Here is a 26,153-nt window from a genome sequence, read left to right as displayed (position 1 = left end):
ACAAAATGCATGGGATTTGACATTGACCGTCAGTCTTGTAAACGATTGCTAACTGGCCGTTTAAGGTGTTCAATTGAGTGAAAATGCCCAAATGCTCATTGTTGCACAATTACTTTGAGCAAATATTATTTTCAATACCTAATGATATTTAACTTGTAACATATCTGGTTTTAAACAAAAAATAAATATAAGGTAAATGTACTAGTGCTCGACATGTTAATGCCCAATAGATGACACCTTGCTGTCACCTCTACTGACAATGACTTCAGTTTCAAGATGACATGTACTGGACTGGGACCGCGTCGAGCACCATGAGTATGTTCACCTTACATAACAAATTAACGTTAACTATCAAACATTATTCATGTAAACGTCTTTAATCTCCTTATTATTGGGAAATTACCATACCGACCTAGTTTGAAATGCAAAATCAATAATTTAGCTATTTACCTAAATATCCTAAATGATCTCTTTCATCTCTTATATACATAATGATTTAATAAGAAGGGCATCAATTACCCTACTTTCGGGAAATTACTCTATTCAACTTACTGGTCACACTCCTGTTTCGCATTTATAAACAATGAAATATGGAGATTTTATGTACTATACCGTGATAATTGATAAAATTAGCTATGAAAAGTAATTCCGTCAATTTTTTTCTTTCGATCGGTACAATTCTTGCAGGATTTAACTACGCATGCCGGCATATTTTACATTTTTCTTGGACAAATTTACTTCACTGACGTTGCGATCCGTCTGACGGCAAATTGGTGGATGAGGGCATTGAGATAACTGTCAATGTGTGTGTGTCACGCGTAAATACTAGGAAATTGGTGGATGATGGAATCACAGTTTTTGTCTTAGCAAAACTACAGGTCCATGATTTTAAGTACAGGAAACATCCCTATTCAGTATAAAGAAAAGAATGTGGTCAAATTCATTTTTTTTTCCATTTAGAAGCAAACTGGCTGCCGACGTAAGTGCATACGCATTTTGTGTAATTTTCATCCACGGGAATACTGATATACTTGGTCAAGCAGATCTTGTCAGTAGAAAAAGGCGGCAAATTTGAAATATGTAGGCGCGAAGGGATAGCGTCTCATAGAAAATTTGAATTTCGCGCCTTTTTCTACTGACAAGATTTGCCTTTTTCTACTGACATATATATAAAGCGCCCTCCACACTCATGCGCGAATCGCGGCGCGAATTCACGGCTTCGCCCGCGATTCACGCGCATAGTTTGGAGGGGGCTTAATAAATACCTAAAGGCAGTACACAATGGGCAATTGCCGGCCACTCCAAGGGACGCATTTATGCGTTAGAGGGAGCAAGTGGTATTGCTAATGTTGCTATCTCATTCTACCGCATGGCTGCGTCCCTTGGAGTGGCCGGCGATGGCCCATTGTGTACTGGGGCCTTAATATGTGACCCAAACAACTAAAATCAGGACGGTACGGATACAGGGTGAGGAATTTCAGTGCTGAATTTTAATTCAACATCGAGTCCTATTCGAAGTATCCGAACCACGCTGTTAAAAAAAGTCGTTAACATTGACAGAATACATTTGACATTTCGATGAGGGACTGAGGGTGAGTGATGGAAATTGTGTCAAAAACCTAGAAGTATTTGGCGAATTTATAAAATTCCTTTTTATAAATATAATTTTGAATCGACAATTAGACGTGACCCGATGATAAATACAAAATATGGCTGCGACTCCGCCTTGAAATAATAATAACAGTCAAAACTGATTTTAACGAGTACCTACGTACAAAATAAATTTGCATCAACATGGATATAAATCAGCTTGTCAGCAAAAATCAGTCCATTAAGATAGTTCCATCGATAGAAGAAACTCTACAAAACCAAGGACTTGATGTAGATTTGGACGATAATACAATATTATGGTTGCATCAATTGAAAGAAACTTGGAAAACGTGGAAGAGGAGTCCTACCATTGAGCACCACATCGAATTATTTTTCAACACCAGGGCCGACGCTTTTCGCGTAGCCCTGGTCTTCGTCATAAAATGTGAAGATTCAAAAGATTGTAAGACGAAAACATTACCCTATTTTATTATTGAGATTTTACATAAATGGTCAAGAGCAAACAATTTAGTACCTGAGGACTGTCTAAAACTGCCTGCATTCCATATAGCCATCAGGCAAAGGAACCAGAGCTTTCTGAGTCTTATGGCTAAAACATATCAATTATCAACCATCAAGGAAACCATTTTGCCAATTGTAAGGTCAATGATCACAAATGATAATTGCAAGCAAGCATGTCAAGTTGTCATAGCTATTGAATTATTTGACGATATATCAGTACAAGAATTACTATTCCCGTTGATTCTGCAAGACAAATCCAATATTATTGATGAATATCTTTCAGAGTGCCCTGCTCAAGTTACACCACTTCTTCAATTTTTGGATATGCTACTTGACAAAAATTTTAGCATTCGTGAATATGTTCAAAAATATATTGAAGAACATAACATTTGTAACATCAAATATGATAAAATACACTATAAGCCATTGGGTAAGTTGGTGGCAAGATTGTGCAATAAATTCAAGGTTCCAATTGAGACTTGCAAAAATCTTAGTAAAAATCGAACAACTGGAGGCCTGAGGTATTTAATTCACCAAAAATATGAAGAAAATAATGTAAGCACAGCCGTTTGGGATGATTTAATCAAAGATTCACTTCGACAGAATGCTGACTCAGCACATGAGTTCATTGACATGCTTGTGGCATATGACAAGAGTGAAGCTCTTAAATGGGCATCATACTTGAACTTACAAGAGAATCTGTTGCCAGCTGCCCTAAGGGAAATGACTATTCAAACTGATGAAGTAGAACCTGAGAACTGGGAGACAGATGTCAAGACTGAGATTACTCATCAGGAGTATTATAAGTTTACTTTGCCTCTAGAGCAAATAATTATGATAGATACAGCTGAAAAGTTTTATGACCTGATAATGAATGATTTAGCAGGATGTAGCCTAGTAAGTATTGATTGTGAATGGAAACCATCATTTGGAGCGAAACAATCTCAAGTAGGGCTTATCCAAATAGCAACTGATAGAAATGTGTACCTTATAGATAGTATCATACTCAATCAAAAACAATATTCCAGCTTTTGGCACACTTTTTACAAATCTCTCTTGGACAATGCTGAAATAGTCAAGATCGGTTTTGGTCTTGAACAAGATTTGAGGGAAATGAAGGCGTCAATAATTGGTTTGAGCAACATGAAGCTGAAAGGAGAAGGGCTGCTGGATATTTGTACATTATGGAAGAACCTTATCCATTGCGGATTAGTTTTGCCAAGCAACAGTGACAGTGCTGGAAACAGCCTGAGTTCCCTAGTCCAATCATGCTTCGGCTTGCCGCTTGAGAAATCAGAGCAGTGCTCTAATTGGGAATTGCGACCATTGCGGGACACACAGATCCAATATGCCGCTCTGGATGCTCATGTCCTAATCCAGATATATTATTTCCTTCAGCAAAAATGTTTGGAACAGAGAATAGATTTTGATGAAATATGCAATGAAGTAACACTGGAAAGAAAGAAAAAGTGTTCTAAGAAACTGAAAGTTACTCAAATTTTTGTTCCAGTAAAGTCAGTTAATGATGTAAAGCTATTAATTGAACCTGAATTATCTCACTTAATGACATATTTAAGGTATTGTGGAATAGACACTATGCTGATTCCACCTACTTTATTATGGCATGATGTTATAAATTTAGCTGTCAGTGAGGATCGTTTGGTTGTTACAGCTAAGTATAAGTGCTCTCCCTTTGAGGAATTTCCACAAAGCTGTATATTTGATGCAGGTAAAGGTAGTGTTAAAGAGCAACTTCAAATGCTCCTTACTAATTGTAATGTAGGCATTAAGCAGAATGATATACTTAGTCGTTGTTTGTTATGTAATGGCAAAACTTTGAAGAATTTGGCAGTTGATGAGGTATTTAAAATTTGTAATGAGTATCAAGCTTCACAGGCTATTCAAGTTAACAATAAGGCATATGCCAGTGATTATGATGAAGATGAAGAGTTTTATGATAGATTTAATAGTGATTCCGATTGTGATGAAGATTCCTTTCAACCAATGCATAAGCTGGTGCTGAAGGCAACTTGCCTCACTAGCAAGGGTGTGTCTGTTGAAATAAGTAATGTTGAACAACTTTCTTCCTCTGGAAAACCTGCAGTATTGTGTGAGCTATGTGGCAAGTTATTTTGGGATGAAGATGACTGTTTAAAACCTGTTAGTGAACTAGTTTTAAATATGATAAAACTCAGCATCTGAGAATAAATTTACTATGGTACAAATTGATATTAAATGCATTACTGTTTTAAAGTAAATTGTTTATTCAAACATTAATATATTGCCTATTATAATATGTGTATGTAATATATTTTAGATAGTTAATCATAATCACTATATATTATACTTAAGCGTTAAAGCATATGATTCACGAATATTAATCAATTTAAATTAATAAGCTAATGTCTATGGTGAACATCATATTTGTTTGGTCCCAAAACATTTGATTAAGGAAAAATGTACAATATTGTAAGATTGATTGTACCTATGTATTATAAAGAGTCCTTTTAGGTATATCCAAATACGGTTTTATAAAAAAAAGGACAAAGGATTGTTAATATAAAAAAAAATCAACAATTATGTATATTTAATTCTACCGCGATTCTACCGCGGTCTACCGCGATATAATTTCATTGTTTTTACCTTTAATTCCGACGTTTCAGCTGAGTTGCACCAGCTGTGGTCACGGAAAGACTGACGTCCCAACAAATGTCAACAGAGATATTAATAAAACATCACTAAACTACCCGAAATTAGTTTATAAAAATGTTTGGGGTAGTCCAAGAAATTGCAGCTACCCGTTAAAGTTTAATGTTTATTGTCCACGGCACGACACGCAACACTCACAGTATCCGTACACTGGTCCGAAACTGGTGATGTGTACAAAACGCGAGAGTTTAAAGTGTTATAAGTATTGCAAACAATTATGTAAGTACTTATATTTCAAGTCTCTCTTTATCAAACAAACCATTTAGTTTATAAGTAGGTGTATATTTACAGGTCTGAAAAGTGAATTTTCCAGTATGATTTACATAGAATTTTCCTATTTAGAATCCATGTTACGGGCATTCCACAAGACTTTCGCTTACGAAATGCCATTTTTCTAATACCTACTTTTGAAATGCTGAGAAAGCGATAATAACAGAGAATTGAACTAAAACTGTTACCTACTGGAAATATTTAATTACTTTGCTAGCAAATTGGCAGTAAGTATATCCATGAGTTTTCCGCATTTGATTGCAATAGCTGCCATACATGGCACAAACAGTACAGCGACATTCTCGTGGTATGCCCTTTTAAAAAGTATAAGCCACTTATGAAAGCTGTAAGCATTGTTGCCAATGAGTTTTTCAGTTGTAGACAACAATAACTATCTATGAAATAAGGTATTAATATAATATATTTACGCATATTAATATATGTTAAGTAAAATGTAAATCTTTGGTGTAACACTAACCACAGGTAACTTTTAAAACAGGTAGTTGTTATATTTTAGTTTTACTTATATTTTTTCCTCGAGTCAGAGTTGCGTATCTTCACCTATCACGGCAGTGACGAGTTACAAATTAAATTAACAAAATAATAAGGTGCAAAATCGTTCAGCCACTTTTGAAACGGGGTTTATTACTAAAATAAAAATATAAATAAAGGTGTGTTAGGGTTAGCCCATCAACGGAATGATCAAACTGCTATTTGGAGTTTTTCGTCTCATATGCTTTACCAATTATCTTGGAAGTCGTATAAAGTATATAGTACTTTCATAACCATTCATTTTGTTTTATGTTAACCTTTTGGACGCCAATGACCGATATATCTGCACCGCCGGTTCAACGCCAAATACTGATTACTCGGTCACATACCACAGAGCAACATAGACCTACGTGCATATGCATAAAGTTTAATTTCAGTTTTGACACTTCGGTGACGTGGCGTCGGGTGACTGCTTTTGTGTTTGACACGGCGTCGAAAAGGTTAAAATTCAAGTAGTTAAAGCAGTTGCACGAAACGTTTCGTTCGTTGACGAGCGATCAAGAGTCGGTTGCACCAAACTGTATGTCACCGTTAAAAAGTTCGCTAAGAATTCTTTCATAGATCTATGCTGCGTGACGTTGATCAACATGTTAACTGTTGGTGCAACCAACTGACCCTAAGTTCGTTGAATCAACGACCACCACTAAGTCTTATGATGAGTCCAACAGTGCTCTCAACTAAACTCGCCCAATAGCAATTATTTTCCTATCGGAATAACCCCAGTACCCTACACTACACCATTTTGTGATGCATAAATCAGTTAATGACGCAACCCTGACATATTATTTAGACTTTAAGACTGTATTCTTTTTAGCTATTTTATTAACACAGCCACATATTAATTTGCTGCATCGTATATTAAGGACAACAGTGTTCAACTAGATTTATGTTAAGCAAATGTACTTCTAGAATGTTAACATATACTGAAAATAAATGATTTAAATGTACCTTTATTTTTACTTTGATCCATATCATCACTAACAAACAACCTCTATAGAGTCTATAGTATCTATTTACATGATAGCTCATTACCAGTGATCGTTAATTTTCCAGCAATTTTGGTGCAGCATTTGATTGTTGGTTAAAAGCATCTGTATGCCCTACTCTAGGTGGAATAGATAATTAGGGTTAATAACAGTAATATTAACCTTAATCAATCCTCTCCCTAGAAAAAAATTGAAGAAAATCCTTTATTTTTACTATGCTGCACCAAAATTGCTGGAAAATTAACAATCACTGCTCATTACCTACTTAAAAGTTTAGCTTAGCAAATACATAATATACTTACTTATATGTATAGAATAGATAATTAGGTGAATCCCTAAAGCATAAAATGTTTTTTAAATATATTACATGTATACAATCCCTATTCTATCTACCAATAATTTATATAAATATCTCGCAGTTGCAGTTTTTCTTGATTAAACTAAGAAGCTCTTCATTTTTATCCAAATCGTGATTGCCTTCTAAAATCAGCTCCTTCAAATCCAGGGTCGGGAAACCTTTTAATGTTGTCAATTTGTTGTTAGCTAAATTTAGTACCTGAAAGATGTAAATGTTTGTATGAGCAGGAAAGTTGCACGTTGAAAGTGAAAGTAGACGACCTTAGAAAGTAGACGGTTAGCACAGGAGCGCTTGAATTTTAATTCAGTAGCAGTTTTGATAGAGTTAGGTCAAGGTAACTCGGTAGCGGTTTTGATAGCAAACTTCTATTAAATTATGACGTTTAAAATAACACTTGCACAGTCTGTGCTATCAAAATCCCTGCCTAGTTAGCTTGGTCTGACTCTCGAAAGATATTTAGTAAAATAATACACGACCCGATGCTACTCACAGACGCCTTTGACTGTCTAGTTCAGGGGTCGCCAAACTTAGGGCTGAACTGAACCCCTGGAGCCTGGCTCCCGCGGGCCGAACGCTTTGGGTGTCGGCGGGCCGGATTGAAACGCGTCGCGGGCCGGGGTTTGGAGACCCCTGGTAGAGTTGATACATTAGCATGCCGATATATGTGACGTCCCACGGGTAAAGGTACCTTATGGCGGTTGGCGCTTATGCAATTATTAACGCCGCTCCAATATTATTGCGGCGCTATTATGCGACGTAAGCGCCAGCCGCTATAAGGTACCTTTTGCCGTGGAACGTCATATATCTAGGTTTCCTCGCGACATTTTTCTTTATGAAAAACAAAACTAGTAGTAAATCTTAGAAATATAAAATACTTAGTTGGTTATTTTGCACATGTTTCAAGCAACTGGTTGACACGTGCGACCGTTTGACCCTCAACCTCCGATTTGAAATTGTCACTAGCTATGTTCAAAAAGTCAATAAATTTAACTAAGGGTGGTATTCCGCCTGTCCAATTTCGTAGTCCAATGTCAGTGCGTCTCACTCTCTCATTAAAGCAAAATGTGAGATGCAATACACATTGGACAAAGAAATTGGATAGTTGGAATACCACCCTAATAATTAAGCTCCTAGAGCCTGTAAAACTGACCTTACAATGTTGAAGAACCACTAGCGACGGCAAAATATTAGACGACAGACTCTGATTAGATAAATCTACAACTTTGCAGTAACTGTAATACTGGAGATACGGCAAGCTCGTTATCTTATTATCAAACTTCACTTCACACTCATTGTCATTCGATTTGTAATCAAACAATAGTTTTGCTTCGATGCTCCATTTCGTAATTAAGTCGTCATAATAACCAGATCTTAACTTGTCTATTTTCTTCAGTTCGTGAAGATTTTTGATAGCTTCATCGTGGTAGAGTTCAGCGTTGATACAATATAGGAAGACGGTGGTGGTTAGAAGGGTCCCTGGAATAAATAAATAGTTCATTAGAATCATTAGTATTATTATATAGTATATTACTTATGTACAAATATGTTCAACTATTTAGCATGAAATGAAAATTTGTGCGAACGGCAACACTCTCAACTACGATGGAATAAACAGTTCTCGTTGTGAAACATTTTCGAGACCCAATCCAAAACAAAAACTGTAACTTAACATACAACACGCCAATTAGGTTTTGCTCCCTACAGCTATGCATTGACAAGATGCTGTAACATGTACAGAGTAATAGAGAGACATAAAGCGTTTCGTTGTCGTAGGGCAAACGATTGGCATCTTGGCTAGTCTCCCAGAAACTCAACTTTTATATCCCAGATACAAGAATTATATAAGGTGTAATCGGGTAACTCCGACTACTTGTTGTTGTTACAAAATGTTGTATAATTCCGGAAATGACCCATGATTCCATGGTAATGTTAAATTTGTCAAAATAAATTAGGAATAATACTAACATTTATTATCGGGCTCCATGTCCAGCAGTTGTCGACATGCTACGAGTTGGTTGTTCAGCTCTTCTATCACAGGTTTAGAATACTGCTTCTGAAAGCTGATTTCGTTTTTGCCGATGTATTCACATGTATCGACTTTAACGCATTTTATAATTTGTTTTTCGTTAGTATCTACTTCATATTCTACCTGGAAAAGAAATTATGTTACATTAGGTGTAGGCAAATTAAGAGAATGAGTATAAGTATGATACTTATATAAAGATCAAAACACTGCCTTAAAAGACTTGGTACAGTCAGCGTCGTATAGGTAGCATTTGAATACTTTGGATGCTATACCTACTATAGTGTAAATAACATTATTTGCGGTATTTGACGTCTGTCACTCACAACAGCAATACTACGTAAAATGTTTTGCACATCGAAATCACAAAGGAAAACAACTGCACTGCGAACGTTTACCTTCTACGTCTTTTTTTTTTTAATTTTAGGGTTGGCCGGACACCACCGTTATGAATCGGTAGTCGTCTAAGTAAATCGATATGAATTTTTCATTTTTCTTTAAATAAAAATAAGGAAAAGGTGGATAATTAACTGTAAATATGGATATATTTATCGTCACTTAACAGACAACAAATTTGACACAGAAATAACATAAATAAACTTTAAAATAGATCCCCAGTTAGTTTCAATTTTGACAATGGGTGCGACCTACTCGGTCGGTGTATTAAATACACCGACCGACCGGTAGCTTGCGGGAAAACCATATAATTCTAGCTTTATTTAAATCTCAAATAATATACGTCACAATTCGATACCTCAGTCTACGTGCCATCCAATCGTAATCGCTTGCTGTGACAATCGATTTGCGTTAGTTACATCTCTATATACGTCAGTCATAATGTGTCAAATACCGCAAATAATGTTATTTACACTATATATGACGCCATACAAATTATATGGTGTACCGAACTATTTGACTATATGGCGCTGACTGCATAATACACAAAATGTAATAGTTTGTTCGCTAATGTAAACAAAAAATATATAATTCAATATTTTTCGTCTAGCTCTAAAGTTTTCAAACTTTGTGTAGTTTTTGTTCCGTTGGCCATACTGCACCTAAGTTCGCGCGGGTCTAAGTTTTGCATGTAATAAATGCTGGCTCTCTAGCCTATGGAGACCATCAGATTTTTTCCACTGGATCAATTGCAATTGCCAAATAAAATAAATTACAAAAACATGAAATAAAAAAACACCCCTTACACATGACGAGATTGTTTCTATTGCAAGAGAAATCAATATCAAAATCCATAGATGTTTCGACAGAATCAAGCGGTCAAACAATGACATGATAAGATGATTTCTTTTGAAAGACAACTCTATAACACTGCTATATCATTACACTACATCTATTGTGTAGGTAGGTACTTTTTACTCAACACATTCACCGATGACTGACCTATGGTCTTAGCCGAACATAACATGGGTTTCCCTATTTGTAGCGAACATGCTTCGTAGAGGCAAAACTACAACGTGTTGTGATTAACGCTGAATGGGTTAAACATTTATCTAGGTAGTAAAAAATACTAACCCTGATATCCAAATCATCAGTGATTTCTCTATTATGTCTGAGTATCCATAGAAGATCGTACTGACTGCCGGTACAAGACACCCAATCGCCTTCCAAAGGAGTGTCGTTGATGTACAAGTTGGTCCTAGATCTCACTATGTCCAAGGGCACATGGTTGCTGAATGCTACGGTAGTCATCGATGGTTTCACAGTGCAGACAACCGGACTTATTGTTGTTTTTACTGCACCTGAAATATGTTATGAGAAATTTTTTTTAAATATATGTAACACTTTTATGTATTCATAGGTCTTTTATCTTTGTGAAGGAGTTTTATTAAGTTGATAAACAAATATATACAATATTTATGTGCTACCTTAGTATCACTTAGTCAATAACATCCTTCTATGCAGAGGGGGTACCTTTTCTTTGCAGCTGATTGTACCACAGATACCTATACTATAAAAAATTCTCTCCCCAATCGAGGGGTGTTATCTGTAGGGTACATTTCGTAGTTTTGAAATCCAGGTACAAATGTGTCTGTAGAGAGATCTCCGTAAAAGCTGATCGTCGTGAGATTGAATCTCCATCTTATTTGCGTGATAGAGACGGACTGTTTCATAATGTGTATACCTAACATAAGACTATTTGTATATCAGTCATTTTAGTAAGTTGAAGAACATAGTTGAGGGACGGGTCCTTTTTTGTAGCCACGGTTTATTTTCTAACTAGTTTGTAACTATACTTTCAGTGGCGGATTTGCCCTAAAGGCTCAGATAGGCCCAGGCCTAGAGCGGCAAGATATTAGGGGCGGCAGCAACGCGGCAGTCTATAGATGGGTGCTGAGAAAGGGTAAATCTGCCACTGTATACTTTACCTAATAACCACCTCTGATAGAACCAAGCACTAGTATCATCAGGATCAGTAAAAGCTGCACTTTGAACTAGTTTCAATTCATGCTTGTGGTGGCCATCTTCAATGGGTCGCCCACCTGTAATTAGTTGATAAGTATTTTATTAAATATCCAGAAAAATAATTAAATTAAAATAATGTATAAGGGGGTATATCCGAGTCATTTCTGAGTGTCAGGTAATAATTTACAAACCTTCCAAATCAGGATACAATTCAACTAACATCTTACTCCTGTAGTGCCAGGCAGAATAGTTTGAAAAATTGTCATGTATTTTCTCAGTTGTAAAATCAAATTCTTCTTTTAGTGACGGCTTGCATTGAGACACTACGAATCTTCTATAGTCCCAAGTGTGAACTGGAAACATATAAAGGTAGTTTTTAGGGATGAATTCTTGGCCTGGCAACACTAATTTCTCAATTTCATTTATCATTTTGAGGTATGGAACCCTAAAAAAGTGTTATTCCAAAAAAAATACTAAAAAAATATGTTTTATCCCAAAAATGCTGTGTAACATTAAAATACTCTGTAAAATAACTTACAATTTCTTTCATCAAACTTTAGGTATTTATTACAAACATCTAACTCCCTCTGCCAGTCTGGGTCAGATCTTGTAGTTAGCACCCATTCTCTTTGGTGCCATGCACAATATGATTTGGGATTTATTTTCAAGCAATACTCTGTTAGTTGCAGCTCATCATCATATAGTTTGGATAAATCTTCACATTCTCCATTTTGCCTGTAAATAATTTAACTACACTTAGCAAACCTTGAAGAACTCATGAATGAAACTAAGATTTAAAAAAACATCGTAGGTAATGTGCTCAAGACATGTCAACAGTAGAAATTGCAACAAATTGTCACCATTATTTAGTACCTTGTAAAGTGCATAAGAATATCGGTGCTCGGACTTCACTATAAAGGTTACATTCGGATGACCAATGCAGCAGCTTTGTCAACAATCATTTTGCTCCTTGTGTCGCCCTATTTACATTCTAATTGAAAGATGTTCCCTGCTGATTTGAGGTTGACATTTTGACATCTTAGTAGGTCCTAGGGACTATTCATAAATGACGTCATTTCAAATTGGGGGGGGGGGGGGGGGCTAGCATGACGTAGGAGGAAATGGGGTCAAAAATCGATGACGTAATTTATGAAAAGCCCCCTGGCACTTTATTAATAACACCTTAAATTACGTTTGTGATTATTACGACCATAACATAATAAGTTTTCGTATGAACTATTTTACTCCAATACCTACTAGGTATTTAAGTAATCACTCAATCACTGTTTATTTAGTTTATATCCTGTATTTATTGTAACCTCTAATAGGCCAACTAATCTGTCTGCTTTCTAGGTGAGTCAGTACATTCCTATTTTATACTCTTACCTAAATTGTATAATAATCTCTCTCCGTATATTCCATAGTGTGTAAACATCGGGATTTGAGGTCAGAACCTTTCCTGTGAGGTCAAGTAGTTCTTTATCCAGCTCATTTTGTTTTCTCTGTAAATGATTAAACAAATTTGTGAGTCTTAAATAAACTTAAACTTTACTGTACTGCCAAGTTCTACTGTAATAATTGAATAATGCAAAATTTAAGCCAAATCAGACAACAGAAAAATTGGTCAAGCCTGCAAATAACAATCTTTTATAGAGGTTCCGGATTATCATCTGCTAGATTTTTATTTTATAAAATCACCCAATTAGGAAATAAATGAATGACTTATGTAAATTTGTACTTTGATAAAACTTATTATATAGATAAAATAATAGTAGTGAAAAAATCAGTTAATTTGACATAGTTTTGTGATTTACATTTTCGCACATCACTTTGAAGGTACTCTTAGTTGAGGATGTAGTATGAATTCAATATACACGATATAATCCATTTCAATAGTTTTATTTCAACATTATCTAGTTCTAAAATAACTAAAATTTATTAATCACTTGCCTTGAACTGAATCTTTTGCATTGCATGTTTAAACACTTTTAGCTTCTCTTGGCGTTCCTTTTCTTTCCTAGCTTTTTCCTCTTCTGAGGTACGGACCTTCACTCTGCCATGCTAAGAAAATTAAAACAAGTTATGAAGCCACAGTTAATCTATGAATATGTATAAATCATTGCTTTTTAAAACAGGTTTGTTAAACAATGGATTACAAAAACCGAATTCAGGGAACTTTTGCAGCAGGCTTTTTCACATTAGAAGAATTGTTCACAAATTTCATCAGAGTTATTAAATATTACTCACCATTTTTTTGTTTAAGGAGTTTCCTACAAAAATATGATTATGGAATGTGATAGTACAATACTCCGAAAAGTACTTCAATGAGATAAAACAAATATTAATTCATGGGGTCATGATAATTTGACTAATAACGCAATAATAATTTAATAATGAACTTTAAAAGGAAAGGAAGAAGTGGAAGAACATCAACCGGATGAGCGACCAGAGCGACATATGTCATGGCAAATGACAAATCAGTGACAACTCACAGTCGTATTTTCATGCTACATTTATATTGCCGAGATTTGTGATTAAAGCCTCATACGCACGTAGGTCGCGTTATAACCTGACGTCAGTTCCGCACTTAGAGAATATAACCAAACGGAGTGGTCATTAATAGGCGTTCCCCTCTGTCGAAAATAGGCGACCAATGGTCAACCTCATGTCAACCACATGTATGGACTGTAGGGCTACCGCCAATACCGAAAATCGTCAATTGCGGGCATTTTTCTCTGTCACTCTAATTACGCCTTCATTGGAGTAAAAGAGTAAGATCCCCGCAATTTGCGAATTTCGGTTTTCGCGGTAGCCCCTCTGACGTTTATCTGACATGGCTATGTTTACGTTACGTATACATTTGATGTGCCCCTCCCCCGCAAAAAACGGCAGACTATTTTGTACCGTACAAATTATAGACATGGCGTCTCCGTTGGTTATATCCTCTAAGGTTCCGCACGCAAAATTAAAACGACCAATGCTCAAAGTCGAAAATCCAATCCAATGTGAATGGTGTGTGAATGTGAATAAATACACGGATAAAATTAAACCAAGATAAGTCTGAATCGATTTCGATACCACACGCAGTGCAAGTGTTATTTATGCGTCATAATTTCATAGGAGTTTGATTTTTAAAATAACACTAAACATGCACCGCGTGTGCTATTAAAATCGTTGCAGACTTATCTCGGTTTAACTCTATCCATTTTTGTCACACAAATGCTTTTTTAATGCGCGTTGTGAAAGCGCACATGCGAATGAACTCAAAGGGTTACTAATGCTGGCTCCATACGTAACGATAAATCGTAGCGATTAAACTGTGCAGTCCGATTTGCGCAATTTTATCTGCCGTGTGTATGACAAATCGTTGTCGATTATCGTTGATCAGTGGCAGTTGCAAATTATATTAGAAATATCATTGTCGATGCGTGTGCACAGTTTTATCGTTGCGTGTGGATGGCGATCGGTCATTTCGGCAGTACTTCACGTAGCTTGCTTGTGTGCGCACGTTCGTTCCTCAAGTAAATAATTAAAAATGTAATGAAAAATATAAAAATGAATAGAGAGATGCCGTGACCAAGAGAAATATGGTTCTCTTGGTCACGGCATCCCGCGTGAACGGCTGGACCAATTTCGCTAATTCTTTTTGTCTTAAAGTTGGTCAAGCAGATCTTGTCAGTAGAAAAAGGCGGCAAATTTGAAAAATGAAGGCGCGAAGGGACTTCGTCAGATAGAAAATTTGAATTTCGCGCCTTTTTCTACTGACAAGATTTGCTTGACTGTCTATATGTTAGTTATTGTCAGGAGAAGTTTCTTATGACAGAAAAAAAATAAGAAAGTTGCGCGGAACATTAGAAAATTTAAGAAAACTAAACTACCATATTAACTTTGATGACATGGATAACATGTTTCTTGCGTGTGGAGGCACTAGGAACGTTCGGTTTATCTGCACAGTCGGACTGCACAGTTTAATCGCTACGATTTATGGTTACGTGTGTAGCCGGCATAATATACTCGTATACTCAGTAGAGAAAGGCGCGATATTCAAACTTTTTATGGGAAGTCAACCCTTCGCGCGTACATTTTCTGAATTTGCATCCTTTTTTTACTGACGCAGTGGGTGTGCCAGTGTATAATAATAGTTTTATTCTAGGCCTGTTATGTTTTTGTGTTATAATTGTGTACTTATGTGTGACAAAATATGGATATAAAGCCCCCCATTCACACTCCTACCGTGTAGGACGCCTCGTAGTCCGCCTCGTTGGGTAGGATTGTGTATGGGTTGCGGACTACGAGCCGTCCTACCGTTTAGCCGTTTGTTTGGGGCTTAAGAAAGAGGGGCAAACTGCGACCTTAAGTAAATTTATAAACCGAGACCCTGAATCTCTAAGTACCATTCGGACCCTTAAATAAATAAGTAGAAAAATCCGTGCGTGAATTGTCAAAACTGACAAGCTTTTTTTTCTGATTACCGTTTTCGTTGATTATTCATGGGATTGGCTGATTGGTTTTGTTGTTATCTTTCTATTCAGTTCGTCAGCAATTTTAATTAGTGTTTTGTGTAAAAACTTATCACCATCCTTTGATTTTTCCCAGAAGTAACATGAATAATGCTCCGCAGTTGTCCTTACGCTGGAATAACTATGTTTCCCACGTCACTGAAGCGTTCAACGTGTTGCGATTTGAGAATGATTTGGTGGACGTTACCTTGTGTTGCGATGGAGGTAAAATTAAAGCCCATAAGATGTTGCTTTCGGCGTGCAGCAATTACTTCAGACAGGTTTTTAAAGAGACCCCCTGTCAACACCCTGTGATCATATTTAGGAATGTGAAATTTGAAGATCTTAACGCTATAGTGAACTTCATGTATCACGGGGAGGTTAATATCTTGCAGGAACAATTGGAATCGTTTCTTATGACTGCTGAGCTTTTGGAAGTGAAAGGTTTGACGGATAATGTAGAAGATGAACCATCCAAAGCTTTGTTCAGGATAACTGATAACACTTCCCTAGATTTGAGTGCTAAATCTAGATTTACCGAGGAGCTGCCTGTTCAGAATGACGAGCCTATTAACCTAGCAACAATGCAGACTGTGAGAGAGGTTTACATTCCACAAGTTACTCCAATGAGAATTATACCAGAGCCTGAAGTGGAGAATGAGCCACAAGAGAAAATTAAACCCGATGAGGCTGTAAGTGTTCAACAGAAAATTGGACAGACTTCCAGTGAGGACATGCAAGTTGACAATCAATCAACATCAGCAGAAGATTTATCAGATAAAAACAGTTCAGGTGAGTTGATAATGATAACACCAAGAATATTAAATGATTAAACAAATGGTGTGATATGATTATGGGTGCCTAATCCATTTTGGTGTTAGAATATATTAGAATAAGATGTATTATAGGTTAAGTTTTATGTTTTACACCAAATAAAGTATTTCTAATAGGCCTATACCCGACAGGGGTAATTAATGTAGTAAAATGAACAACAATATATTAGAAAACTTTTATTATGTAAAACTATTTAAGGAAAAATAAAGGCTTAAATAAATAAATATGTGTATTTATTTTGTTACAGAATCTGAATTGGCTAAATTCCGTTGTCAATTATGCCCAAAAGGATTTAAGCATCCAACATCGCTGACTCTACACAAAGACTCTCACGCCGGAAAAACTCAGTGCCCAGTTTGCCATCGGTCATTCTCCAGATCATATGATATGAGGAGCCATCTCCAGAGAATACATCAAGGAAAACAATTGACAATCAAGGAAATCAGATATAAAAATGCAACAGAAACAGTTGCTCCTAAACAGTATACTCACCATGTATAGTTATATGCAAAATTACAAATATATATTGTTTTAATGGTAGCCCTGTTACTGCCTTATTTTTAAACTATTTTACATTAATGTACAAGGTACATTATGCCTTTGAAAAAAATATTGTTGACATTTAGAGTTATTATTAAAAATTAAGAATTATCATGTATATTTAAGGAATGTATTTAATGTCACAAAATTTTGCTCAGTGCTTTAGCCTTTGCTATTTTTGTACTAGTCTATAAAACTGTTTTATAATAAACTTGTTTCTATTATTTTGTGTTTTATTAGAAAAATTATGACTGTCATTGAAATGTCATTGTCATTACATAACCATACAACTATGCTTAAAAAATTTCTTGTCTTCAAATCTTTATATTATATATTTATGTGAAAACTTCTGAGAGAGTGTACACCCCTGTTGACTATAATTATGTAGGCGAGCCACTCTAGCCACCAATATTGCAGTAGCAGGCTAGCAGGTCTTGCTATAAGGTATTTGAAATTTATACTATTAATGAGAATTCTAGGGTTGTTTAAATTAAAGAATAGGTACTTGCTTAATCACACAAAATCGACTAGATACATCTGGATCCCATATCCTATATATGACTTAAAACACTTTTAGCATCGTTGTGCAAAAACTGAGACTACATTGCTGTAAGTATAGCATTCGCAGAGTTCGTTTTCGCAAACCGAGTTTTTTACTTGTAGTACTTTTATTGTTGAAAAAAGGCGCGATATTCAAAATTTTCTATGGATCTACCCTTCGCGCCTACATTTTTAAAAAGAGTAAAGTGACCTCCACTGCATAGGGAAGTTTGTATGTAAAAGGTGCTAAGCGAATAGTATTCCTGACTGTACTTTATTAAGCATCTGTAGTAAATAAAACTTAAAATAAAATATGGTTTGTTTAGTTATCTAATGTAATACTCTAGATGGCGTTATTTTCTGTAGTAAATGTCCTGAATCCCGCTATCAAGGTAATTATAGATATTGTTTGGGTATGCAATCGCTAGATGGTGCCGTTTCGCGTAGTCACTGAATTTGCGTTATTAATTTGATGGAGGGATAACCCCGTAATTACATGGTTGGTCAGGGTTCCGTAGTACGGCACAGAGAGCGTACGGTAAGTACCAAGTAAGTCGGTCTTAAGAAGTAAAAACTTTATGAAATACTACTTATATTTTTTGATGGTAAGGAACTCGAGGAACGGGACTGCGATTCACACTTGCCCGGTTGTTTATTTGCCACTGTTCTGTGAGCTTAGAAAAAAATGCGCAAAAAATTTTGCACAACAACAATGCCATCTATCGTGCCATTCGTAAATCAAACAAAATGTCGGTGGATGATAAAACTGAAGTCATGATCGGCCCCAGAGGGCCAAGACAAGAATAGTTTCGTTTTGTTATCAATTTGCAAGCTAGATGGGGCTCTTCCATGTCCTAAAAAACCTGAATCGCGCTATCGGATTCTAGGCTCAAAACGGGTTCCACTTCCATAGACCACATATATACGCCATTTTAATTCCGATAGAGATAGGGTTAATTATCAGCGTCATCATCGACCATAGCCGATACCATACCGACCTCCAGTCACAGAATAGCAACCATGAACGACATTAACCAATTTAACCATCCCTTCGCCCATTTACCTGCGTAGGTATCTAAGTACATTACCATCTACAATATCCACAACTGATCAACGACCTCCGACCCCGACTTTGGACTCTATCCAGGTGCAGCTACTTAATTTCTTTCTGACTAGTCCCAAGTTCCTGACATCGCTAGGTAGGTAGAAATATGTGCCTACATTATGGCTCCTCTTCACGTTGGGTCAACGCCAACGCCAATGAGGGACGCAGCCATGCGGTAGAATGAGATAGCAATATCACTTGCTCCCTCTAACGCATAAATGCGTCCCTCGTTGGCGTTGGCGTTGGCCCAATGTGAAGAGGAGCCATCATTAAATACTGGGAATAAGGCCGTGTATTTTTGACACTATACATATTTTTGACACTTTTTCCGTGTCCATATTTTATCAGCCAAATCTTAGCTAGGTACAGTCAAAGGACTGTACCGTCTGTACCTAGCTAGAGATTTAACATCTACAAGAAAAATGCTCTTGCATTCAGCAATTTAGTTTGGCGCTACAAAATACCGATTTTGCGGCATGAGTATTATCTTATAGGTATAGATTGCTACGTGAAATATAAAGCCAACGTCCGGACACTACGTGAATAGGTGGTAGTCAAAGTAACTACTCAATAGCTACGCGAGTGTGGCGTTTTGTTTGTATTATATCGTAGAATACGAAAAGAAATGGGAGCTAGTGCAGCTAAGCAAAGGGGGTTGAAGCTCGTAGCCGGGCTAGGGTGGCGCGAGGGCGGAGGGAGGCAGAGGGCGTTCCGGCGCTCGATACGCGCGCGCGCCGCGGCCACGTTAGTTCGTTTCGTCAGTCGCGTTTCGCCGCTGTTGCGTTTGAGTTGTGTGCCGCTCGCCGGCGTCCATCTGTCAAACGCTTCGATATCGATGTTATACTCTTGTCGTTTTATTAAGTACGTATCTATTCAATTACGTAAAAATATTTAAATATATCTTGTAAACTACCGTTTATTTTGTGCGGTGAAATCTGTCAAACGCCCGGTTTTGTGTTAACAGTTTAGGTATCTTGTTTACATTGAAATGTTTACACCCAAATTAATTAGAAAGATGACTTAAATTTCAATCAAAATTTAGTGCAGTAGATACAGTTTAAACTTTATGTGATATATTGTCGTAGTTATGGTGAAATTTTAGTGAAAAAGTTACGGTCTCGCCTGTTGTTTCTATTTGGAATCCCATTGGCAAATTGGAATTGGTGTTTGTATTTTGGTCGTAGGTGTGTGTGTAGTGAGGATCCAGTGGAATCTGTGGATGAGTGAAATTCTGATTGGAAATTAAAGAGGCTTTATTCAGAAAATGAATATGTGAATATTTGATGACAAGATTGGTAGCAGAGGGCGCGCGGCGCGGCGACGGCGCGACGGCAGTATTGATCGCGCGGGCGCGAGCGGCCGCTAGACGCGGCTGGCGTCGCCTCCTAAAATAAAAGCTCTGCATGTGCGCCCTCGCCGACGCCGAACGCGCCCTCGCTCGCGAACTCTCACATGTCATGACTCCATTACTACCCCATTGCAAATGCCATTGACAACTTTCCTCGATTGGCAATGCTCAGATGGTGTTGTTGCTTTTCATTTTTCAACTTTACCTCAGCTGTATAAGTAGCTATAACATCTACACTTTAAATAGGTGAAAGGAATCGGAGGCTCAACCGGTGCCTATTTAACAATATTATAAAAATTTGATAATTGTTCAAACCGAGTGATCTATTTTTAAATAGGTTAGGTTATACACTTATACCTACATTTCTACCTAGGTACTTGAATCTTACCTAAGACTAGGGTTGCCAGATGGTCGGGATTTGGCGGGATTTTCCCGATTTTTAGCATGTGTTCCCGATTCCCGACAAAGTGTAAACTGTCCCGAAAAACAGCTTCACGTTTTAAAACAATAATTTCAAGCTCCGAACTGTCGTCGAGCGAGCGAGCTGACGTAGTGCCAATAATGTAAAATATCGTTGTTTTTAATACAATTACTTTAATTTGAATGTTTTTTTTTCCCGACTTATGTCCCAAAATCCCGAAAAATATCTATTGTTTCCCGATAATAGCGCCTTTCGATCTGGCAACCCTACCTAAGACAGGTGTAGCCATGGGTGTAACAATTCTCCCGTTGTAACTTAAATACGTTCACCGATATAGGTACCTACTCTTAGGTTTAGGAATTCCGATGTACTTACCTATTACCTACACCAGTGGTTCTTAACCTTTTCAGTCCAGTCACCCCTATGACTAACTAGGGAACCTGATTTTACCCCTCCTCCCAATGGTAATAAAAAATAAAACGTGTACGTTTGTTGTATGGTTATATTAGGTTAACTTATTACCCCCGTAAAATACCAGTTTTACCCCCACGGGGGTAATTACCCCCAGGTTAAGAACCACTGACCTACACTGTTGGTAGTTTAGGTATACCTACTAAGAGAAATCCTAGGTCTTATTACATATCATTATTCGCGGTACTTTAAGCTTAGCTACATATTTTTATCTACATTAAAAAATCCCTGTTCTAAATTAACGAATAGGTGTCTACGACGACGTACGTAGGTACCTAGTGTACCTACTGAGATAGTAATGATGCGAGTCTCTATTAAGTTAAGGTCAATGCAAATAAATTATCTTTATCTTTTAAGAGCCAACTAGGGTTGCCAGATGGAAAGGCGCTATTATCGGGAAACAATATCAATTTTTTGGGATTTTGGGACTGAAGTCGGGAAAAAAAAATTAGAAATGCCACGATTGCCACGATGCCATGATTCGGCAACTATTCGGTATTCGGCCTATTCGGACACTTTGCCCAATATTCGGTATTCGGCCGAATGTTGCCTACTATTCGGCCGAATACCGAATATCTGTTGCATCTACCTAAAAAGAAAAATTACAAAAAAAATTACCAGAAACTAGGTATATTTAATATTTAAAATGTATTCTTGGAAAGTAGTTAAATACGAAGGCACGTTTTTGAGCATTTATCGATTACAAAATATTTTATTTTTATCATGGGTCTGATTTGATTGACTATAATATACATTCATTAATTCTGTTCAACATAAAAATATATCTTAGCAAACGTAGTGCTTTATTTGATGGCTAACAGTTTGCATAATAATTGTGACTCAAAATGTTCGCATGTCATGCCGAATATTTGGTATTCGGCCGAGAGAGGGGCCGAATATTCGGTATTCGGCCAAATTCACTATTCGGGGCATCTCTAAAAAAACTACATTCAAATTAAAGTAATTGTATTGAAAACAACGGTATTTTACATTATTCTATGGGACGATATCCCTTCGCGCCTACATTTTTCAAAATTGCCGCCTTTTTCTACTGACAAGATCTGCTTGACCAGCTATATAACGAGAAGCTGTTTTTCGGGACAGTTTACACTTTGTCGGGAATCGGGAACACCTGCTAAAAATCGGGAGAATCCCGCCAAATCCCGACCATCAGGCAACCCTAGAGCCAACGGGAGTGGTCATTTCTCCATACAAACGTACTCCTCGTTTTCCTCCGTGGTTTTTGAGAGCTAGAGCAATGATTTTTTCAACACAGATTAATATTGTCAATATCTGTGTCGGACCGTTTTGCTTTTTTTGATATTTTTGTTTTTTAAGGCGCTAGAGCCCTTCAAAAATGGCCAAAATGGCCTAATTGACTATGCCGCAATGAGAGGCGTGGCGTTCAAAACTGATATCAATTAGCCAAAAAAGCAAAACGGTCCGACACAGATAATTTCATAATCATTTAGATTTCCAAATTTGGTTACGATTGGTTAAGTTTTGGAGGAGGAAACAGAGGAGTACGAAACCTCGATTTTTGAGATTTTTACGCAGGATTTTTCGCCTTGTCCTTATCGCACTACTTTTAGGTGCCGCTTCCGTTAGCGAGACGGGTATATTTACCTAAAATATTTAAAACTCAGCTCCTGTTTCGTCTTAACTGTCGTATTGTAGGTAGCTATACCATACCGTGTCGCCAGATGATACCTATACCTAAATAATAATTTAATGCTGAAAGAAGTCTTCTCATACCTACTATTCTTTCTGTTTGGTTTCATAGAATTCATTTATTTCAAGCATTGTTTACTATTTAGATTTTAAACAATGCTTCGTAGAAGTCTATTGAGATTGCAGGGACTTCCATAGGTACTTACAATATCGTTCAGGACAATAAAATACGTTACAAATACAAATTTTGATGTTTCCTTCGTATATGTAATATTGGTATGCTAAATACCTACCTAGATTCGAAAGTGTGACTTAGTAAAATCTGGTTACTGAGGGTTTCTAAATGCCTATGTTTTTGCTTTCTAGGTATGATACGGAGTAACTGATCAGTCGAGGTAGTGATGGCTCGCAGCATGCTAGCGGGCGCGGCGCTCCTGTGCGCCCTAGCGGCGCCACTGGCCGCTGTCACGCTGCTGCCCCACGACGTGCGCCCCGGACACGCCGTCCGCCACTTCGTTGGCAACCATTCCCATTACACCATGCTTGATCCCGAACTAGAGCCCTACTTCACTCTACTCGACGACGGCCTACTCATGACCATAGCCGACCTCGCTCCGCTCCTCGACCGACCTCTAAACCTCGCAATATTGGAGCAAACACCCTATAGCAGCGCCGCTCATTCCGTCCCACTACTCGTGGTTGATCGGAGGCGCATGCTCCATTTCCCTACCACCAACGGATTGCGCGGAGAAATACCAGAAAACGCTCCCTCGGGATCTGTCATCGATTTGCCGCCTATAAAAGCCACATCACTGCATGATTCAGGACCCGTCGCTTACAAAATTGTAAAAGGAAATGAAGATCCCATTTTCTCGCTACGTGACAAGATCAAGGGAGATATCGTGCCGGAAGTTAGATCGGTTATTACGGAAGGAGACGTGGAAATTATCGCTACACGTCCATTAGACGCCGAAGAGAAAAGCTCTTACGAAATAGTGGTTCAAGCGACAGATTTGCAAGGCACTAATAAGGCTAGTCTTCCAATTAGAATAGACGTCGCCGATGAAAACGACCACGCGCCCGCATTTGAACAAGACGTTTATTATTTCGCTGTAAATGGCACTATTGATGAAAACGGGCCTAATGGGACTGCGCATTGGCAGAGATTTTCGAATATCGGTCAAGTGCACGCGTACGATGCTGATGGAGATCGCGTGTACTACTCGTTGACGGTGCCCAGTAATTTGGCTGTCATTGTGCCGCAAACTGGGGAGTTGATCCTGGCTGGCGAGCCGGATGGGCACGAAGTGGAACTGCGAGTGTTGGCGCACGACACGGGCTCACCGCCGCGCAAGAGTCGCCCAGCGCGCGTCTTTATAGACTTCGTGGTACCTGAACGTAACGAACTCCCGGCGCTCCACCGTGAGAAGCGACGGGTGACACGTGCTGTGAGACCTACAAAACGTACGGAATTCTCCGAGGCTGATGGTGAAGTGGAAGGACGTTCGGTGTTCACACTTGAGAAGGAAACTGACCGCGAAACCTTCAAAATTCGGGACGAAAATCCGTGGGTCACCGTTGAGCCCAGTGGTGTAGTGAAAGTTAAAAAGAAGTGGGACTATGAGGAGCTTGGGCCTGAGAAGACAATTGACTTCTGGGTGACCATCACCAACGCTGGAAATGGAGGTAAGTTGCTTTGTTATGGTTAACCTCATTTTTATCGCCAACTGCCTTGATAAGGGGTCAATGATCGTACGTAGATACATTCCGCCAAAAAATGTCAGACTTACCTAATTAATATAAATCGATCTAAGAAAGTGTATACATATATTAGGAAAGCTTATTTTTGAGTACCTAAAACCTACGACGTCTATAGACGTCAAGAGTTACCGGAATATTTAATCCTGTAAATATTAATTGTATAAGAATGCTTCTGTACATTTATTATGCCCTACTTCTCTGCGTTCTAAATACCAGTATTGATTTTTCTTAAAAAAAATTAATTGAGTGTGAATTTACAGCAGCTTACAAAAGAAAAGTTTTGGTGCATTGCGCGTTGCGTCTAGGGCGCAACGTTTTGCGTTCGACAGTTTAATAGGTTTGACATGCCACAGTAATTAGAGCCGCTAATGAACTCACTTTTATCGCGAACGGTGAACGATTCCACAGTTCGCGTAGTTCACAAAAACAATATCTCCACACGATCAACAAATCGCTCGCGCCGCTTTTGTTTTATTTTTTTGTTCCGATGACACGCGGTGTTTCATTTTTTCCGCCGTTGTCCGATATGACGGCTCCATCAGGGGTGCGGGATAATGACAGGGGACTAAAGAAGCGAGGGAGTATGCCTATTGTTATTTGTCAGTATTGTTATGAGATTAAGCTTTCAGCTGCGGTGCAGGTTATGATTACTTTACGGTATTGCATTGCAGACATTAGCTAATACATACCAATTTGACATTCCTAAAATGAACGTATAGTTACAGATTAATCCGGTGATACGGTTCTAATTATAGACATAAAAGATCACGTGAGTGTAACGGATATGTATCTATTAAAATAATTTTATTTTAGTATATGGATATGGATGCTAACCCATTAGCACAAAATCGGGAACGACTCTATCGAATGCTCTATGCAGTCAAAATAATAGCTTCATCAAAATTATGAGCGTTGATGGTGCCACGGGCGTGCAACCCTTTCAAACTTGAGCCCCACCGCAGGCACACGGGTACAAGAAGACATCCAGTTAAATTACCGACATTAAACCTTATCTCATTGTTATAAGGTTTACTATATATGGTTGTGTCTTCAATGGTACAAGCAAGTTGATTGCATCCATCTACTTTTGTTTTTATCGCCGTGAAAAGGTTCGCTTTTTTATCGCTATCTAATTTTGAATAATGTCTTCATCGCCTTATAGTACGTTCCTACACCAAGCTTATCGGGCAGGCTGCAACAGACTTAACTTGTTTATTATTTACCAGACGAACTATCTAAAGGCCCCGTAGGGTCGTGTTCTTCTCTCACTAAGCGTAAGCGTGAGCGAGATGGTGCGTGCTCGCCTGCTCGGGACCGCGGATATCATGTTGTTCAATTTAAATTTGTTGTAAGTTTTAACAAAAAAAGGTAGGTAATCGATGAATACCTCAAAAATAAAATTTAGAAAAAAACACATTTTTAGCTTTTGTGCATAAATTGTTACATATTTATAAAGTTCGTTGTAGACCCATGTTCGTGATTTTTTTCTAACGAGCGGATGTAAAAAAATCTGAAGTCGGATCGATGAAGTC

At 37.7% G+C, this 26,153-nt stretch overlaps 4 protein-coding genes across 4 annotated transcripts in view; 3 read left to right on the top strand and 1 right to left on the bottom strand.

The window, feature by feature from the left end:
- The first annotated feature begins 1,582 nt into the window (after positions 1-1,582).
- On the top strand, positions 1,583-6,590 carry LOC134790631 (exonuclease mut-7 homolog). The gene has a single exon (XM_063761489.1). The coding sequence runs from the start codon at positions 1,795-1,797 to the stop codon at positions 4,312-4,314; it is 2,520 nt and encodes an 839-aa protein (XP_063617559.1). The 5' UTR covers positions 1,583-1,794; the 3' UTR covers positions 4,315-6,590.
- LOC134790632 (geranylgeranyl transferase type-2 subunit alpha) lies at positions 3,921-13,503 on the bottom strand. Its single transcript, XM_063761490.1, has 9 exons — positions 13,382-13,503; positions 12,818-12,933; positions 11,970-12,166; positions 11,623-11,784; positions 11,395-11,508; positions 10,541-10,767; positions 8,953-9,136; positions 8,138-8,463; positions 3,921-7,185 (listed from the first exon to the last, which is right to left on the bottom strand). Exons 1-9 carry the CDS (start codon positions 13,400-13,402, stop codon positions 7,030-7,032), a joined length of 1,503 nt encoding a protein of 500 aa, XP_063617560.1. The 5' UTR covers positions 13,403-13,503; the 3' UTR covers positions 3,921-7,029.
- Positions 13,504-15,876: 2,373 nt separating this feature from the next.
- LOC134790695 (zinc finger and BTB domain-containing protein 14-like) lies at positions 15,877-17,528 on the top strand. The gene is made up of 2 exons (XM_063761596.1): positions 15,877-16,722; positions 17,012-17,528. The coding sequence occupies exons 1-2, from the start codon at positions 16,035-16,037 to the stop codon at positions 17,263-17,265; spliced, it is 942 nt and encodes a 313-aa protein (XP_063617666.1). The 5' UTR covers positions 15,877-16,034; the 3' UTR covers positions 17,266-17,528.
- Positions 17,529-19,517: 1,989 nt separating this feature from the next.
- Positions 19,518-26,153, top strand: part of LOC134790653 (neural-cadherin-like) — a 105,620-nt gene continuing 98,984 nt past the window's right edge. The window contains exons 1-2 of the mRNA XM_063761524.1: positions 19,518-19,810; positions 23,227-24,558. Coding sequence (XP_063617594.1) covers positions 23,262-24,558 — 1,297 coding nt within the window. The 5' untranslated portion in view covers positions 19,518-19,810; positions 23,227-23,261. The remainder of the gene's footprint in view (positions 19,811-23,226; positions 24,559-26,153) is intronic.

This window comes from Cydia splendana, chromosome 5 (assembly GCF_910591565.1).
Source record: "Cydia splendana chromosome 5, ilCydSple1.2, whole genome shotgun sequence".
NCBI lineage: Eukaryota > Metazoa > Arthropoda > Insecta > Lepidoptera > Tortricidae > Cydia > Cydia splendana.
The sequence above is the reverse complement of the archived record's forward strand: the minus strand, read 5'-3'. Positions and strand labels throughout refer to the sequence as shown.